The following is an 18,246-nucleotide window of genomic DNA, read 5'->3' on the forward strand; positions in this document are numbered from 1 at the left end:
GAGCTCTGCGTTGCTTCTTCATTGACGAGAGCCTTCCTCCTCCTCCTCCTCCTCCTCCTCCTCCTCCTCCTCCTCCTCCTCCTCCTCGTCATCCCATGCTTGTGCACACATGCACTCGCAAGCCTCCCTCCGCCTTTTGTCTCATGGAAGAAGAAGAAGTGTGGAGCAGACTGTCTCCTCCCCCCACCATCAGCGCACCATTCTCTCCTCCCCCTTGCACCCCCACCTCCCACCACACACCCCCCCACCTCCCATCTCGTGCCTGCCTTTGTGACTGCGTACCCGAATAAAACTGACACTGGGGCGCTCGCATGGAAAAAAGATCAGCTAAAGATTCCTCCTTGATTTAATTTTTAATTTTTTTTTTAGACCTTGTGATTTGGAGTTCTCGGGAATTCTCGGGAATACTGCTGGATGATAATAGGAGAAGAAGGGGAGGATCTGCACGCCCCCCCCCCCCCCCCCTCCCTAGCCTGCATCACCACCACGGTGGAAGCACGTGAAGGTTTTACTCCACAATCGGACCACATTTTGGGGACTTCTCCGCCATCCTCGCATCCAAAACGAGATTAATCCCAACCCAGCGTCCACCTCGACTTGTCTTTTTGTAGCGGACATGGACATGGATTAAAGGGACGGACGGGCACAGAGCCGCCAAACTGGAGCAGCACGCCAGAGCACGCCGGGGGGGAAGGGGGCGACGGGACTCGGTGAATTCACGGAGCCCCCGGGATAGAGGTGAGCGTCTGTCTGTGTGTGCGTGCGTGCGTGTGCGTGCGTGTGTGTCCACATTTCCATAATTGGTGATCTCATTGGCAACTTGCGTGATGTCTTTCATTATTTATCCTTCAGTGAGGCTCATATCATTGGAAATTACTCAACATTTTAAAACCAGGCTGCGTTGTGGGTCAAAATGACCCTTTTGAAAAAAAATTGAATCACACTTTATTGGAAGACTTTTAAAAACGTCATTTGCATTGTGGTGATTTACATATTTTTTTATTTTTGCTGATTAAATGCGGGTCACATTGACCCGTGAACATCTTGACAGAAGGGTCTTTGACGTGATCATGGATTTGAGGTTAATGATAATTAGAAGTCTTCCTAAGATGGACATTTAAAATTATCTTTCGATGTGTTATTTTGTTGATTTTTTTTTTTGGGGATGATTAAACATTGGGCGGGTCAAATTGACTTGGGTACATTTCTGGTGTATCTAAGGAAAGGACAAACCAGGGATGACACCTAATGTTAATTGGTAATTAAAGTCCTTGAAGGGTTGAAATTTAAATTATTTTTCAATAATTATGAATGGTTAAACCTATAGTGGGCCAAAGTGACCCGAGTTGGCGTATTTAAGAAATGAACAGGATTAAACCTGACATTTTTGATGAACCTCAGAAACAAAAACAAAAAAACTTGTGCTGTGGAAGTCCCTTTTTTTTTTAAGCTTCTATTCAACTTTCCTTCAACCTGAGACAACCGTCCATTTATATATAAAATGATAAAATCCCTCAAAATGACATGAAACCATCAAAACTTGCTGTTGTATTTCATTTGTTCATTTACATGGCGACCCTCTTACGCTTTTGACAGAACTTTTGCTACCGGACGCACAAATTCTGAATATCTACCTGGTCAATTAACCTGCTTCATTCCTTTTGTTCAACTCTAAGGAAACAATCACTTTTCAAATATTATCCATGCAACTGTTCTGAGCTCCTGTTTCCATGCCGGTGTGCTATTCACTATTCAGCGGCGTCATGCAGCTTGTCCTAAGTTTTTCTTGCATGCGCTTCTTCCAGTGTCGGTCTCTAAAATAAAGCCACCCCCCCCCCACTCGTGTGCCGGTGGTCTTTCTGGGCTGCCTGGCACACCGGCATCCTGTGATTCCGTCCACCGCACACACAACATACACACAAGGTTCAAGTCTTGTAGGGAAGCACACGCGGCCGAGCGACGTTTTGCCGTCACGTTCATGTGCAAAAGAGCCTCGGAGAAAAAAAAATGCTGTTTTTGGAGATAAACAGGCCGCCGCTCTTCTGCAAGAAAGGCACATTGTGTGTGTGTGTGTGTGTGTGTGTGTGTGTGTGTGTGTGTGTGTGTGTGTGGGGGGGGGGGTGTGTGTGGGTGTGTGTGTGTGGGTGTGTGTGTGTGTGTGTGTGTGGGGGTGGGGGGGGGTGTGTGGGTGTGTGTGTGTGGGGGGGGGGTGTTTCTGTGTGTGAGTGAAGTGATTTAAAGGGGGGGCAGGTTTAAGTGTATGAGAGTGGAGCAGGTCACTGAGATGAGACTGGGGAGGGGGCTTGGCTCTTACTAAGCTGCTTTTCCGCCACACTGGGGACCATCCGTCCATCCCGGCATCCTCTTCTCGCTGATATGATGCTCAGTGGACATCGGGAAGGGAAGAGGAGAGAGAAGGATGGCGTACCATGAAGAAAAAAAAAAAGAGATACTTGCTATCGGGAACCAGACATTATTTTGTTCATTTGTTTTATTTGTTTGGAATGCAAGAACACCGTATTGACGTGGCCATTAGGGAAAGGAATCATGGGAAAGAGACATAACCAAGGAAAGACATCTGTTTGTTGGGACGCGGTCGATGGGAAGGAGAGATTGGGAAGAGCGACATAAGGAAAGAGACAAATGCATCACGGGTAAGGAGACGTTGAAAAAGGAAAAGTAGGGAAAGATAATCAGAAAGGAGATTTTAGGGAAGGAGACGCGATGAAAGGAAACTGACAGGGTGTCGTAGGAAACAAACATTGGCAAAGGGAAAGTGCGGAAAAAGACATTTGGAAAGGGACTGTAGGGAAAGAAACATTCGGAGGGAGAGATTGTCGGATAAGGAGACGTTGGGAAAAAGGGATCAAAGGTGAGGTGACATTAGACCATCTTAAGGATTGAGACCTTGGGGAGAGGGATAGTACGAAAGGAGCCATTAGGAACTCGATTTTAGGGAAGGACACATTAGGATAGGGACGAAGGGGAAGAGATATTAGGAACGGGATCATAGGGAAGGAAACATTAAGGAAGAGATTGCAGTGACGACATTAGGAAAAGGGATCAAAGGGAAGAGGATATCAGGCATCTTAAGGAATGAGACATTAGGAAGGACACTGTAGGGAAAGGAGACATTAGGAAAGGGAATTCAGGCAAGGAAGGAAGGGAAGGAAACCGTGATAGGGCATGAGAGGGAAGAGACGTTAGGATTGAGATTGTAGGGAAGGAGACGTTGGGAAAGGGACTAAGGGGAAGGGATATTAGGCATCTTAAGGAATGAGACATTACAAAAGGGATCGCAAGGAAAGAGACGATAAAAATGAGATTGTAGAGAAAGACATTAGGAAAGGGACTAAGGGGAAGACGATATTAGGCATCTTAAGGAATGAGACATTAGGAAGGACACTGTAGGGAAAGGAGACATTAGGAAAGGGAATTCAGGCAAGGAAGGAAGGGAAGGAGGAAACCGTGATAGGGCATGAGAGGGAAGAGACGTTAGGATTGAGATTGTAGGGAAGAGACATTAGAAAAGGGATCGCAAGGAAAGAGACGATGAAAATGAGATTGTAGAGAAAGACATTAGGAAAGGGACTAAGGGGAAGACGATATTAGGCATCTTAAGGAATGAGACATTACAAAGGGAGTGTAAAGAATTGTAGGGAAAGAAGACTTTAAGAAAGAGATCGTTGGGCAAAGGGTTCATAGGTAAGGAAAACGTGAACGTGCATCGGAGGAAAGAGACATTACGAAAGGGATTGTAAGGAAAGAGACATTCGGAATGCGACTGTAGAGAAGGAGACTTTAAGAAAGAGAATGTAGGGATGATGACATGAGGTGGAAAAGGTGCCATATAAATGAAGTACCAAGTACCAAGAAAAGGCAACTTAAGGAATAAGACATTGAGGATGAGAAATTAGGAACCGTTCTGTAGGGATTTAAGATGGATCATCGAGAAACAAGGGGACATGATGAAATAGATAGTCGGGAAGACAATGGGAAAGGAGGACAAAAGGGGAAGTGATAGGAAGTCGGAAGAGGACAAACTGAAGGAGAAATTGGGATCACTCCAGTGTGTGCGTTTGTAAATACTTAAACGTGTTTGATCTTCCATGTGAGTCTTTGGCTGTAATCCCTTCCCGAGGTCACGTCGTCGCCCACAGCCTCAACATGCAACCACTGACGTGCGCGCGTGTGTGCGCGTGTGTGTGCGTGTGTGTGTTCCTTTCTTCACATATTTCTAGCGTTCAAAACAAAAACACTTTACATGCATGACCAACATTGTCCAACGTTGTGCCTCTGCAGCTTGCGAGTGGTCCCACCCCAAGATGACGTCCCCCAAAAACCGAACCAAGAAGAAACCCCCCAAAGACAGCCTGACGCTGCTGCCGTGTTTTTACTTTGTGGAGGTACGTTCACGTGCTCGGGGTTCGAACCATCGTCTTTTTGATATTGCCCTGATTTGGTAGTACAGTGCAGACGGGGAGCCCAAAAGTAAGTAGGAAAAGAAGGAGGCAAGCCCAGTTTTCGTGTGTAGCTGTGACCCTCGCGAGACAAGTGAAGGAGGACATTTTGAGTATTTATAAGATTAAAAACGTTGAATCAATGTCATTGTAATTAAAACGATTCAAGTCCTCCATCCGATTGACTTTGCTTGTGCGGCGCAGCTCCCAATCGTGCTGTCGTCCTTGGTGTCGCTGTACTTCCTGGAGCTGACCGACGTCTTGTCTCCCGCCGCGGTGGGCTTCCGCTGCTACGACCGTGACCTCTCCATGCCTTACGTGGAGACGGGCGACGAGCTCATCCCGCTGCTCATGCTGCTCAGCCTGGCTTTCGCCGGGCCCGCCGCATCGGTAACATTTTGCTTCCTAAACTGGAGAAAGGCGCATTTTTCATTTTGGTTTTGTCAAGCCGTCGATATACGTTTTTAATTCCATTGAAGTCAAATTTGTGTGCAAATAAAGAGGCATAGTTTTGCCCTTTAACACATAGCTGAAGTTAGCTTAGCGGTTAAAAACGAAAGAAAAATTGTGTTTAACTTTACCATTTTTAATTCCCTTGGATACCAATTTTCCGTGTACTAAATCTTTATCAGAATTTATGGAAGAATATTAGTTTTTCCCATTTCAATGGCCGTCAATTATAAGCGAATTTTGGCTATTTGTGGCCGGTCCCAATCCCTTGCGAATAGCGGGTGCCGACTGTACAGTAAATAAACAAGTTATAATAAAAGTAGAATAAAAAAAAGTAAATACAAATAATAGATTGGATATATTGGTCCATATTATGTTGGGATCTGTGATCGCCTCCAAAATTCTGATCGTGTAAAGACCTGCCCTATAATGTATTTTTCTTCTCACATAATTTTTTTCCCCTTTACATTAAACCATGCGATGCTATGCTAGCATGCTAACACCCGCCTTATATGTACTTTTCTTCTCACTCGAGGCTAGTGTTATTTTTTTCCCTTTTCACATTAAACCATGCTATGCTATGCTACGCTAGCATGCTAACATCAGGAAGCAGAACGTCAACAAAGCAACCAGTCATACTAACGAATGTGTGTAGAGACAACAATTCAATCTCTTCTACAAGAAATGCACAATCAATAGACGACATAGCTAAAAACACACTTGCTCCACTTTTGCACACACTGCAGGCCCCCTCGGTCAATACGCACACAAACACGCACGCACAACGTTAATCCATCAGCAGCATGGAAAGAAGCAGTGAAGTCATCCATCACCCTGATTGGAAGCGATCACCAACATCAATATTTTAGCCGCCGTTCTCCATCAGCCCAAGTTTTAAAATAACAAGAAATGGATATTTGATTTTGCCCTCCCCATGGAACACCGCTTGGTAATTTCCTGGCCTTTGTCCACAGATCATGATGGGGGAGGGTCTCATGTACTGCATGCAGTCCAAACTCAAGACCTGCCCCAAGACGGAGGGCAGCATTAACGCCGGCGGATGCAGCTTCAATTCCTTCCTGCGCAGGACCGTCCGCTTCGTGGGTGAGTTATCTTCAAACACTTTCAAACTTGTATTTATCTTTTGGGGAAAAAAATAAAAAAATATTTTTTTAATTATTATTCTGTTTGTATTTTGATTTTTTTCCTTTTTTGCATTGGTATATTTTTCTTCATTATAGTTATAATTGTATTATTATATATTTTTTGTTTCATTTGACTGTTTCTTTATTATTATATTATTGTTATAATAGCCATAATAATAATAATTATTATTATTATTATTAACGTGTATGGTTGTTCGTCTCTGTTGTGCCCTGCGATTGGTTGGCAACCAGTTGAGGCAGGGTGTACCCCGCCTACTGCCCGAAGCCGGCTGGGATAGGCTCCAACACCCCTGCAACCTTTGTGAGAAATAAACAGTTAAGAAAATGGATGGGTGGATGGATTATCATTATTATTATTATTATTGCAACTCCTCTTGCGCAGGACCATGAACATTGCAAAAAAGTGTTCCAAGGATTTGCAAGTTTTATTTTAACAAAGAATTTTAGTAAATGTAATTTTATCTTTTTATTATTTGTACTGTATTTAGTTTTATTTATTTAGTTTGAGGGAGTTTTATTTATTTTCGTAGGTTATTTTTGGGCAGAAAATAATAATAATAATAAGATTTTTATTATTAAAAAAATATTTTTATTAATTTGTTTATGTATTTTTTATTAATTAATTAAATTATTTTTTGATTGTTCATTTTATTTAATAAGGTAATACTGTAAAAAAAATGCGTGTTTTTTGTTTTTAAATATTCTTAAAAAATAAATACAGGGTTTTAAAAATATTTTTTCATTCAACTTTTTAAAAAATCATCAGAAAAGATACGCTCTTTAAAGTGTCAAGGGGGGCTCACTTAACCTGTTTTTGGGAGTCGGCTAATGAACTAATTAGACGCGTTAAATGAAGGGTGACCAAGTGCTTAAGAGGCGTGCGTGATATGATGGTAAATATCTGGAGGCCCACTTTGACGCTTTGGAGTGCAAATTGAATTGCTTCATTAGTTTGCTTTTGTCTGCGCGTTCAGGTGGCAAAATAACACAAACCGCCTTTTTTTCCCTTCTTGCTCGAGCACTTTGAAAATGAGAGATGACCTTGACACCCGCACCCCCCCCCCCCCCCCCCCCCTTTCCTTTCTACCGCTCAGGTGTTCACGTGTTCGGTCTCCTAGCAACGTCCCTGGTGACGGATGTCATCCAGCTGGCCACCGGCTACCACGCCCCCTTCTTCCTCACCGTCTGCCAGCCCAATTACACGGCGCCGGGCGTGGCCTGCGACAACAACGCCTACGTCACGCAGGACATCTGCATGGGCAAAGACCAGTACGCCATCATGTCGGCCAGGTACGACGAGAATTACTTCCGTGCATACGAGATGTTTAGTAGAAAATCTACATTTTAATGAAACGGGTGCATATCGGTCCAATATCTATATCAAGGATGGGCAACTAAGGTGATGGAGGGGGCCACAGGGTCACTGGGGGAGGGGGAGGGGCTTGCATAGGACCACACATGTCCTAACTAGATGTATGCTAGAAATAAAGAAATTTCATATTTCATAACACATTTCTCAATGCGAGTATTAAAGAACAACATAACCGCATACTGTGATTTATTTTTATTTATTTTTTTGTGCATAAAAATGACCATTCAAGGATGGCACAAAACTGCTGAACAGCAAACCAACATTAAGTGCAAGATCTCATTGTATTTCATATGTTTCACAAAAATCAACTCACTCACATTTTAAGTACTTTTGAGGTGCAATGTTTGTCATGCATGTCATTCCAAATTCGCACAAAAAAACAAAAATACTTCAGGTTGTGTTATTGGCCAGTCGAGGACCCAGTGCAAGTGCAACTAAGCCATGACTGCCATCTAGTGGTTAATGGTGATATTATAACTTAATGTTACCGTGCATGTTCGCAGTGCAGCACCCATTAATTTGCTTTTTTATTTCTCTTTACTTTTATAATTATGTATTTATTAGGTTAATACATATATATTTTTGATATAATTTTCATTCATCAGTGTTTAACAAATGCATAAATAAAAAAAACTATCTTTTGGGGGGTGGGGTGGTATATACAAATGATCCTACATAATATTACAATACATGTATGGTGTTAGTAAAATAGCTATATATGCCTGAAAATTCTGCATAATAATAAAAAACAAAAAACAAATATATAACAGATGCATGTCACGATAGCTGCCTGCTCGATTCCTACTTATTACACAATATTATCCCGTCACCTGATTCATGTTATCTTGGAAAGCAAATGCGCATTTCCTCTCATGCTTCCTGTATAACGCTGGTACACAACAACGGAGATTATTGCTAATGCGCGCGATAGCGAGCTAATCCTATCCGGCTAAAAAAAATGCCCAGCAACTTATTACACAGCATTCAACAATCCCATTCAAATGTTTGACTTGTGTGGTGCAACCTGATCCTTTCTATTTACTGTTATTATGCTCATTATGTCTTTTCCCGCTCTTGCAGGAAAACATTCCCATCCCAGCATGCAACACTTTCCGGCTTTGCCGCCGTCTACATTTCCGTAAGCAGACTGACTCTTCTTCCTTCCGCTTTGATTAATTTGCATCATTTAAGGGATTCAATCTATTTTCGCAGTCGTGAAATTTGGTAAAGTAACATAAATATCATCCTAAAGGTTTTCTTGTGTCTTGCAAAAGTGCTGAAAAAGCATCCGGACGTTTCTGCCAAGTCAGCTTTCTTTCAGTCGGCACGCCATTTGCATTCCACTATAGATTCGCAAAGCGTGCATGCAATGGAAAACACTTGCATGCTTATTTTCAATTCAGTGTGACTTTAATGCAAAATCATTTGAAAGATTTTTGTACATCACTTCTCGGAAGAACGCAAATTGTTTGACGTTCCTGATGCAACCATTTCTTGCTTGGCTTTGCCAATTTTCCTCTCAACACCAGAATAAGATGATTTTATTTTATTTTTAAATTTTATATTAGCCTACTTTCTTCATTTTTATATTTCATGATGTGTATTTGTATTGTATTTATTTGAACTCATTCTTATTTTATTTTTTTATTTATACTACATTTTACTTAGTTGTATTCATTTGATTTATGACATTTACATTTGTTTTGTCTTTTTATCCGTCACATTAATGTTTTTGTAATTATTTGATTCATTTTAATTGTATTTATTACATTTTATTTACTTGCATTTAATTTTTTAATTGTATCATTTTTAACAATTTTGTCATTTGCTGATATATTTGCCATTCTTCCACGTTTTTTTCATTTTAGCCATGTTTATTTTTCTTTATTCTAGCTTTAGTTATTTGACATATTTAATGTATTTATTGTTTATTTTTGCGTATTTAGCATTAGTCATTTTACTCCACTTTGTTTTTAATTTTTAGATTAATTTTCCTATTTCACCTATTTTTGTTATTTGTATTTTATTTTATTCATTTGGATTTAATGCTAGCAAATGATAATTGAATAGAATTTAAATTATTTTTCTTTTCTTTTTCTTTTTTTTACATTCTATCAGAACCGCACCTTGTTTTTGTATTTCATGACGGCGGTCTCGTGCTTTTTTGCGCCGTCAGATGTACTTCAACGCCAGCATCGGCGCCGCCACCAAGTTGCTCAAGCCGCTGCTGGTGTTCGCCTTCTGCATGGCGGCAGGCCTGGCCGGCCTCACGCAGATCACCCAGCACCGGAGCCACCCCATCGACGTCTACGTGGGCTACCTGATCGGAGCCGGCATCGGCGTCTACCTGGTCAGTCGGGGCGGAAACTCACCCGTTTTGTTTCGACCGAGTAGCGGCCGCTAAGGATACGGTGGGCTCTATTGTCAGAAATAGTGCAGATGTGCTGTGGCTCAAATGCCGGCGGATCCTGACGCTGTGTGAGTTTTGTATGGTACCACATTTTCCATTAGAAAAATCTTTAAATGAATAACAAAATTCATTAAAAAATTTGGGGGGGAAAAACACAAATGATTCCTCCGTATTTCAGTTCAGTGTCAGAAATTGCATTTCCAAGTTAGTTTTCGTTAGCCTGTTAGCAAAATGGCTTACGCTATTTTTGAACGTCGAAAAAACCACAACAAACAAGAAGAGTCCAATTGTCTCGATTCAAACTTTGTAGATTACCGTGAACCTGGGTGCAAACAACTTATGCTAATGAATGATTAGGCTATTGATTAATGAGATCTGCAGAGAAAAAAATGAAGAAAGAAAATCAAGACATACGTTGTGTTGGTCGACATTTCGAGTTTTGTCAAGATATTCAAAATGAACAGCCAGGCAGCGTTTGGCAGAAGTCGAAGGAAGCCGTCCTCTTTAAATAAAGCCCTTTTTAGTTGTATTTTGTCCTATTGTGTGTGCCAACACAAACTCTTTATTCGTCACCTCCGCTTTCTTTTTTTCTCCCGGCGCGCTATTTATAGCGGCGCTTATTACGAGAGCGACAGAGAGAGAAGCGGTAATCGGATAAGAATTCGCCGCAGCAATTTCACACTCGAGTTTCGGGAAAAGAAGGAGAAAAAAGAACGAGAAAAATTGAGTTGTTGCAGATTTTTGTGTCCTTCACATTTTGAGTCGGAGGATTTTTTTTCTTCCTCAAATAATCTCCTCACTGAAAACAAATTTCAAAACATAGAAAATGCATATAAATAATTTTTAAAGATAATTAGCACAGCAATACAGCACAGCAGAGTATTTTATTTTATTTCTTTTTTTTTTTTACTGATTTTGTTCTTTTTTTCTTACTTTTCTTTTTTTGTAAAAAATATTTTTATAAAAAGAAATCTAAAAAATAGTTTTAATTCCTTTTTGGTAGGTTTCATTTTCTAATCAGCAATATACTAAAATGTGCAAATAAAGAATTGTATTTATTTTATATATTAAGTAATAATGATAGTAATATAACATTGACCTTCTTTTATTTGTTTTTAAAAATATTTACATAAAGACTTTTATTCTTTCAACTTAAATGCAAAACTGCAACTGCACAGACAACAAATAGTTTATGTATTTGAAAACAATAAGGATGATGAAGATACATTTTTAACAATGAAAAATGGTGGTTGCCTCCACCACTCGACTAAAAATTAAAGAATTCAAAATGTTCTTCCTTTAAAAAATATATATAATTTGCCACAACAACCAAATTGATTGGGTTCAAGTTGCTTGGCGGATATCATAGCGCTCAATAATCAGAGCTGCCCGAAGGCCAATAACAAAATTGTAATCCGAATCACTCCTCTGTTTTAAATGTAAAGCGCCGATTCCGCACACATCGGACCCTGCCTCTGATGTCGTGCCCGTTTCCCTCCAGGCCGTGTACGCGGTGGCGAACTTCAAAGCGTCCGAAGAAGACGCGTTGCCTCGTCCCAAAATGTCGGCGGCGCCATACAAGGATACCCTGAGGGTGCTGAGTCAGCGCAGCCACGACTCCCTCTACAGGAAAACGCCACGCGTGTCGGAAAGCCGCGAGGAGCTGGCCGTGGCCATGGGTTCGGGGATCCGCAGCAAGGTGAGGCGGGAGAAAGCCTCCCTGGCGTCTCTGAAACGAGCCAGCGCCGACGTGGAGCTCCTGGCCACCCGCGGGCCCATGGGCAAGGAAACCATGGTGACGTTCAGCAACACTCTGCCCCGGGTGGCCAACGGCAACAGCCCGATCTCGCCCTCCGACGAACCGCCCACATCGCAGCGTCACATGACGTTCCACGTCCCCCTGGACCCGCAAAGGTCCCGGCAGCTGGTGTCGGAGTGGAAGCAGCGCTCCCTGGAGCTGAGGAGTCAAAGCTCCCGGGATGAGGACGAGGGCGAGGGCGGGACCGAAGCGGCAGACGCAACCGATGAAACGAGCGACCACGGGGTTCCGTCTTCCCTTTACCCCAAAGTGCAGGCCAACAAAGGCCCGGCGACGCCCACCGGGGCCCGCATGGTCGTGTCCCCTCCGCTGGTCCACATCCCCGAGGAAGCCGCGCGTCCGCCGCCCGTCTCCCCGAAGAGCGCCAAGACCCGCGCCAAGTGGCTGTCGCTCACCGAAGCGGAGAGGGGCGGCGCAAAGGAGCCCGGCGCGGGGCCCATTGCTGTGTCGACACCTCGGGTGCCCAACACGCAACCTGCTCAGCCAAGGGTCACTCAGGTGAGGTCGAGCTACGAAATGATCATGCATCCATTTTCATCGGGGGGAGGGAACCCCGGTCCTCCACAGCGACCTGGTCTGCCTGTTTTAGATATTTCCTTCCTCGTTATCAGGCTCCGACAGAGCTTGCTGATGAGCTGATTATTTGAGTCAGCTGTGTTGGAGGAGGGAGACATCGAATACAGGCAGGACAGTGACTCTTGAGGACAAGAGTTCCCGACCCCGGCCATGGACTGGTCACCAATCAGCTACAGGGGTAGTGTTTCTTGCGAATTTCCTTGTTTTGTACTTGTGTAGGCTTTCTCATGGTGCCGAGACTCTAAATTGGCCTGAGGTGCGAATGGGAAGGGATGGTTGTCTATACGTCCCCTCTTGAGGACATGAGTTCGCTACCTCTGCTACGGACTGGTCACCAATCAGTTACAGGGTAGCGTTTTTGCAAGTTTCGTCTCCATGTACTCGTGTGGGCTTTCTCCAGATGTCTAGACCACCAGGGATGGCGAGATCTAGTCCTCGAGGGCCGGAGTCCTGCAGGTTTTGGATATTTCCCTTCTTTATCACAGCTGATTCCTGATCAGCAAGCTCTGCCACGAGGTTTTCTCCAGATATCTCGACTCTAAATTGTCCATTGGTGCGAATGAGAACGGATGGTTGTCTCTACGCACCCTGTTGATTACCAGCTCAGGGTGCGGTCTGCCTGTCACCCAGCGGGTTTGATTCAGAGTTTTGGTTTTGGACTTTTCAGTGTGAAATGCCCTGTGAACGATTGTTGACCAGTCCAGGGTGTGTACCCCGTCCCTGGCTCAAAATCTGTCTGGGACAAACTCCAGATGATTGAAAACCAATTCTGCTTCCTGATGTTTCTTCGCCAGGTGATGGCAATGTCCATGCAGCTGGGCCACGGTGGGGGCCACGGTGGGGGCCACGGTGGGGGCCCCCTGGAGGGCGGGGGCGGCTCCTCTTCCGGCGGCGGCTCCAATTGCTCCGAGTCGCCCTACTACCGGATCCCCTCCGACCGGGACAGCTGCTGCACGGGCAGCAACCCGGGCAGCATCGCCGGCAGCGGCAGCATCGTCACCATCGACGCCCACGCCCCGCACCACCCGGTGGTGCGGGTGACGGCCTCCAACGGGAAGCCGTGGGAGTGGAGGAACACCATCAGCGGCAACCTGATGGGCGGCGACACAGCGGCGTTGGATAAGCACCGCGGCGCGCTGCGGGGGCAGGACAATGCCCCGTTGTATCGCGACTACCGGACGCTCCCGGTAAAAAAGGAGTCGCAGGGAGGCGAAATTCTCGAGCTCCCACCCCCGCCGCACCCCAACTCCTCCTCCCCTCTGCCTCCCCCACCGCTGCTGTCATCGCCCCATCTGCCGCCACCGCCCCCTCACTCCTCCCTCCTGTCTCGCCCGCCTTCTCAGGTGTCTCCGCAACCGTCCTCGTCCCCTTTGCCCCCTCCCCCGCTCCCGGCCGCTTCCATGCCCCCGCCGCCCCCTCCCCACCCCTCATGCTCCATGCTCCCCCCTCCGCCTCACCCCGACCTGCTAATGGACGAGCAGATGCTGTCCCGCTCGTCCACACTCCCCCGCCGGCCGTCCGTGTCGGCCCGCAGCCATGCCGAGCAGGAGCACTACTACAAGGCGCTGCAGAACGAGCGGATGCTATAGTGTCGCGGTCGCCAACCTTTATTGCGCCACGGGGGGTGTTTCACGCACAGCAATATTTTGACGGATCGGCATAGAAACAAATCAAATCCAGCTATTAAAAAGTACAACTCAAACCGATGAGCCAGTACAACCTCGGGGTAACAAACAAAACAATGCATTGCAGAAAATCCTGATTCAATGAGGTTAGGGGTTAGGGCAGGGGTGGGCAATCCCCGGTTCTCGAGGGCCCGGAGTCCTGCAGGTTTTGGATGGTTCCCTCTTCCAACACACCTGATTCTAATCATTATCAGGCTTCTGCAGAGCTAGCTGATGAGCTGATCATATTAATCAGGTGTGTTGGAGAAGGGAAACTTTCAAAAGCTGCAGGACTTGGGCCCTCAAGGACCGGGATTGCCCACCCCTGGGTTAGAGCTATCTTCTTTGCGGATAACCCTTTTTTTTTTTTTTTTTTTAGTAAAACTGCTGATATTGTCTCTTGTAAGACTTTTACACTTTCTGAAGAAGCTCTCCAAAGACGTTTGTATTAGATTTTTTTTAATTTTTTTTAATCATATCGCATGACTGACACTTGAGGTTCTTTTAATAAACAAATTAATTTTTGCTCAGCCCGGAACCCAAATGGCCATAGGACAAGTGGGTTGGGGGCCGCTGCAATACTGGATGTCTCGTGTTTTGAGGGTGTTGACCATTTTTTTAACCAACTTCCAATCCAGGATGGCGTCTTCCGTCTCAATCCATAGCAACACTTCAGCTCAAGCCATTCGATGCTATTCCGCCCGTCAGCCGTCACAAAAAGAGAAACGAGATCAAACAACAAGGAAAAAAAAAGGGGAGCACAAGAATTCCGCCGGGGAGAGAAAAGCGTCTGCAGCTGAAGGAGGAGATAGGACTCACAAAGGCCTCAGATTCGCTCAATCTGTTTTTCCTCGGAGAGGACGAAGAAGGACGAGGAAAACAAAACAACCGCGGGCAACGCCGACCTTCCCAAAGCTGCTTGTTGGCTGCCAGCTTTTTTGTTTGCTCTCGTAACAAGTTTCTGTTGTGGATCTTTAACTTTCCCGAGCCTGCATCCTTCTTGGGGACTCGACTCGCTCAAACAATGAATCTTGATCCATGCTCGTGTGGGTGCGAGGAAAAGGAAGAAAGCTTGCAACCAATCCTGGCGTCCTGAAATGACTCAAGGCCTCAAATCGACCAACGTGCTTAAATGGATGTCGCCAATTAGCTTCTGTAGCCTCGGCTCGGGTCTTTGAGTCTTACGTCGAGGGTTTTTAAGGCTGTGTTCGCACTTCAGTTTTGGTTGAGTTGAACCCACCCCGTGGTGCGATTTGCTCTGCTAGTACAGCTTGTATGGCCAAGTAAGTAACCCTCGAACCCTCGAACCAAACCATAGCCCGAAACCCTAACTCTGAAAACCCAGCCCCATCAACTTAAGCCCATATCCCACTGAGGTTTGCAAGAAAGAAAAACCACGAAAGAAACTTTAAAACATTTAGCAAATGTCCGTCAAAACTCTGGCGAACATTTAGCAAACTTTGCGCCCTTGAACCAACCTGAAGCGAAATCAACATTGGCTCCCTTCACAAACACTCTCAAACATTCGCTCCCTCAGTGGCGTATACCGACTTCAAACCCTTATTGTCTATCCTGAAACCCAAACCTCGCCCTCACCTTGAACCCCAGACCTAAACTCCAGTCCACAGTACTGAACTGCAATTGTGAGCACAACGTCCGGTCCGTCAAAACATTTGTTATGACAAACATCATTCAGGTCACCGGACTGGGGAGAAAAACAACAATGAAAATGAAAAAAAAAATGTATTTTGCGTGCGTTTGTGCCATTTTATTGATCAGGGCATTGATACTCATTCATTCTCGATTAGTCCAGTTCATTCGGTATTTGTCCAGACTTTAGACACAAAACATCTGATGCGTTTTCAGGATGTTTTTTTTATTTTTTTTATTCCAGCAAAACTTGTAGTTATACTGTGATGAAAACATAATTAATTATAGCTGCTTTTATTGGAAAGTGGTACTAAATGGAAAAAAAAAAAAGCTATAAAGTTAAAATCAAAAAGTGAAATTAATTTCAATAATTAACATGATTTCATCTAAAAAAAAAAATCTATTTCCTGTACATTGTGCTAATGCGTTATCTAGAAAATACCGATTAATCGACTCTGCTAAACGACCACTCTACATTTCAACTTTGTTGTATAAAGTTAACTTTTTTATCTTATCTTATTGAGTTGTTTCATGCAACATCCGTTGACAAGTGCTTTATTTCTTCGATATTTTCGTGAACAGCGGACACAAAAACATTTTTTAACGATCCCCTGAAGCTATTTTGTACAAATGGGTATGAATGAAATGCATTTTGAATGGCGTTACATGGGAATCTGTTCTCGCTGGGATTTATTTTTTTTTTTTTTTTGGGGTAGTGTTTTGCACAAAAATTGCACATGACGAATAACTAACTTTTTTTTTTTTAACAATTAAATTATTTGTCAGTTATTATGACTGAATCCTAAATCCATTAAGATACCACATAAAATCGATAAAAAAAATATTTGGGGAATTTTTTTATTTATTTTTTCAAATATTTTCATAGTTTGTGTTACAGTCACAATGCTGCAAAATAGTCAATTCAGAACATTAAACGGTGTTCAACTTTTTGTCCCATTTCCTACTAAATTCTCACGAGAGTGCTTCACTTTGCGCAGCGTAAGTGTTTTTCTTCAGGTCTTCACCCTTACCTTATTTTACAAGCCATTGCTGCATTTTTAGTGCTTTTTGAGTATCATGCGTCTCATTTTTTTGAGTGTAAAAAGTAAACTTCCTTAATATTACTGTTATTGATCTCTTCAGCTCTTTTTTTTTTTCTACGAGCTACGTTTTCTATCTGTGTTGATGTGTGACGATAATAATCTTGTTGAATAAATAGGAACCAATTCTTACCTCGGGCTCGATGTTGTCTTTCTTCGCTATTTACATTTGCGTTCTGCATCCGTCCCTCCGTCCCTCCGTCCATCCGTCCATCCGTCCGTCCCCAATTGGATGTGTCACTGTTTGGCTCGTGACATCAGTCAGTCGGGTGGATTTTCGCTGCTCCGTGCATGCAGATTTCACAGATTTTATTTCTGCGTGTGTGCACATACACATTTGTGTGTGTGTGTGCGTGTGTGTGCGTGTGTGTGTCACAGTGTATGCTCAGGGCTGGGATGCAAAGAGCCAACGGTGCAGATGGTGTGCAGAACGGAGGCCTGAGGATGAGGTCAGACGGCCTCGCCATGAATCGTGTGTGTGTGTGTGTGTACGGTAACAATCATTTCAGGTGCGCAGAATAAGCATTTTTTGGGGGTGGGATATTGACCCCCCCCAACCCCCCACCCCACCACCACTCTCTTAGGCCTAATCTTCCGTATGTTTGATTTTGCTTCCCGCTCCGCATTCCCCAAGCGAGGAAACGCGATACAAAATGGGTCACCGTCATCGTTCTTACCGTCCGCGTAATCAATGCAAGGAGTCGTTTTTCCCTTTGATTCATTTATTTATTTAATTATTTTGGGTATTTTTAGCACAAGGAACAAAAGTGTGTTTGTACTTATGTAGGCTACGATGTGATACGATAAGATTTTCTGTTCTTTTGTGCAAGTAAAGGAAGCAATTTTGTATTGCATGTTCGGCGGATTTTGAGTCGGATTTTTGCACGCGCAATTGCGCACAATTCACCAGAGCGATTTTGAGATTTGTTGAAAAAGCACATTTCTTCAACATAAAAAATGTAGGAAAAATAAACGTGACTAGACCTCAACCCTTTAACCTTAATGTGTAAAAACGGAAATCGAGATAATTCACAAAAGATAGAATTTTAATGTTCTCTTTTGTTCTGTAACATTTTTACCACGGTCACGTTTTTAGTTTTTTTTTTTATCCTTGCAGCCATTTTATACAAGTAGGAATCCATTTTGTTGCATGATTGCTATCACTGGATTTTTTTTATGCAAATTCATTTCACTTAACTAAGAAGAACCACATATTTTGGAGAGTACTTACTATAATTTTTTTTTTTTTTTTTTATGAATTATTTCGTTGAAATTGACATGACTTGACACCAACCCCTTAAACTTACCAATTTTTCCCCTATTTAAAATAATGTGCGATCACATCAATATTTTTGACGCTCACTCATAAGCTGCCGTGTTGCTGGGCAGATTTCATTGGCGTCAATTGTAGCCAGTAGGCTAGCCATGCCCATTAGATTGTGTGAATGGTAAAAATGAATTAAATAATTCCTCAATTCATGCCCTGCTCTGTATTCAATACAAATAAGAAATGAAATGAAATGAGATTTTAAATGTTATCACGTGCTTGTTCATCATTCGCGACGAGCAGAAGCAGTTC

General features: G+C 43.6%; 1 protein-coding gene across 1 annotated transcript; it reads left to right on the top strand.

The window, feature by feature from the left end:
• Positions 1 to 272: 272 nt before the first annotated feature.
• On the top strand, positions 273 to 16,793 carry plppr3a (phospholipid phosphatase related 3a). The gene is made up of 9 exons (XM_086095800.1): positions 273 to 738; positions 4,303 to 4,406; positions 4,665 to 4,850; positions 5,885 to 6,014; positions 7,171 to 7,366; positions 8,529 to 8,586; positions 9,625 to 9,798; positions 11,360 to 12,175; positions 13,048 to 16,793. The coding sequence occupies exons 2-9, from the start codon at positions 4,326 to 4,328 to the stop codon at positions 13,840 to 13,842; spliced, it is 2,436 nt and encodes an 811-aa protein (XP_085951926.1). The 5' UTR covers positions 273 to 738; positions 4,303 to 4,325; the 3' UTR covers positions 13,843 to 16,793.
• The last annotated feature ends 1,453 nt before the right edge of the window (positions 16,794 to 18,246 follow it).

This window comes from Leptonotus elevatus, chromosome 14 (genome assembly GCF_054856555.1).
Source record: "Leptonotus elevatus isolate MCC_2025b chromosome 14, RoL_Lele_1.0, whole genome shotgun sequence".
In the NCBI taxonomy this organism is placed as follows: Eukaryota; Metazoa; Chordata; class Actinopteri; order Syngnathiformes; family Syngnathidae; genus Leptonotus; species Leptonotus elevatus.

Coding starts and splice junctions, on each gene's coding strand:
- plppr3a (XM_086095800.1), top strand. CDS start 4,326: ATGACGTCCCCCAAAAACCGAACCAAGAAGAAACCCCCCAAAGACAGC. Junction 4,407..4,664: donor CGTGTTTTTACTTTGTGGAG/GTACGTTCACGT, acceptor TGTGCGGCGCAG/CTCCCAATCGTGCTGTCGTC. Junction 7,367..8,528: donor TACGCCATCATGTCGGCCAG/GTACGACGAGAA, acceptor CCGCTCTTGCAG/GAAAACATTCCCATCCCAGC.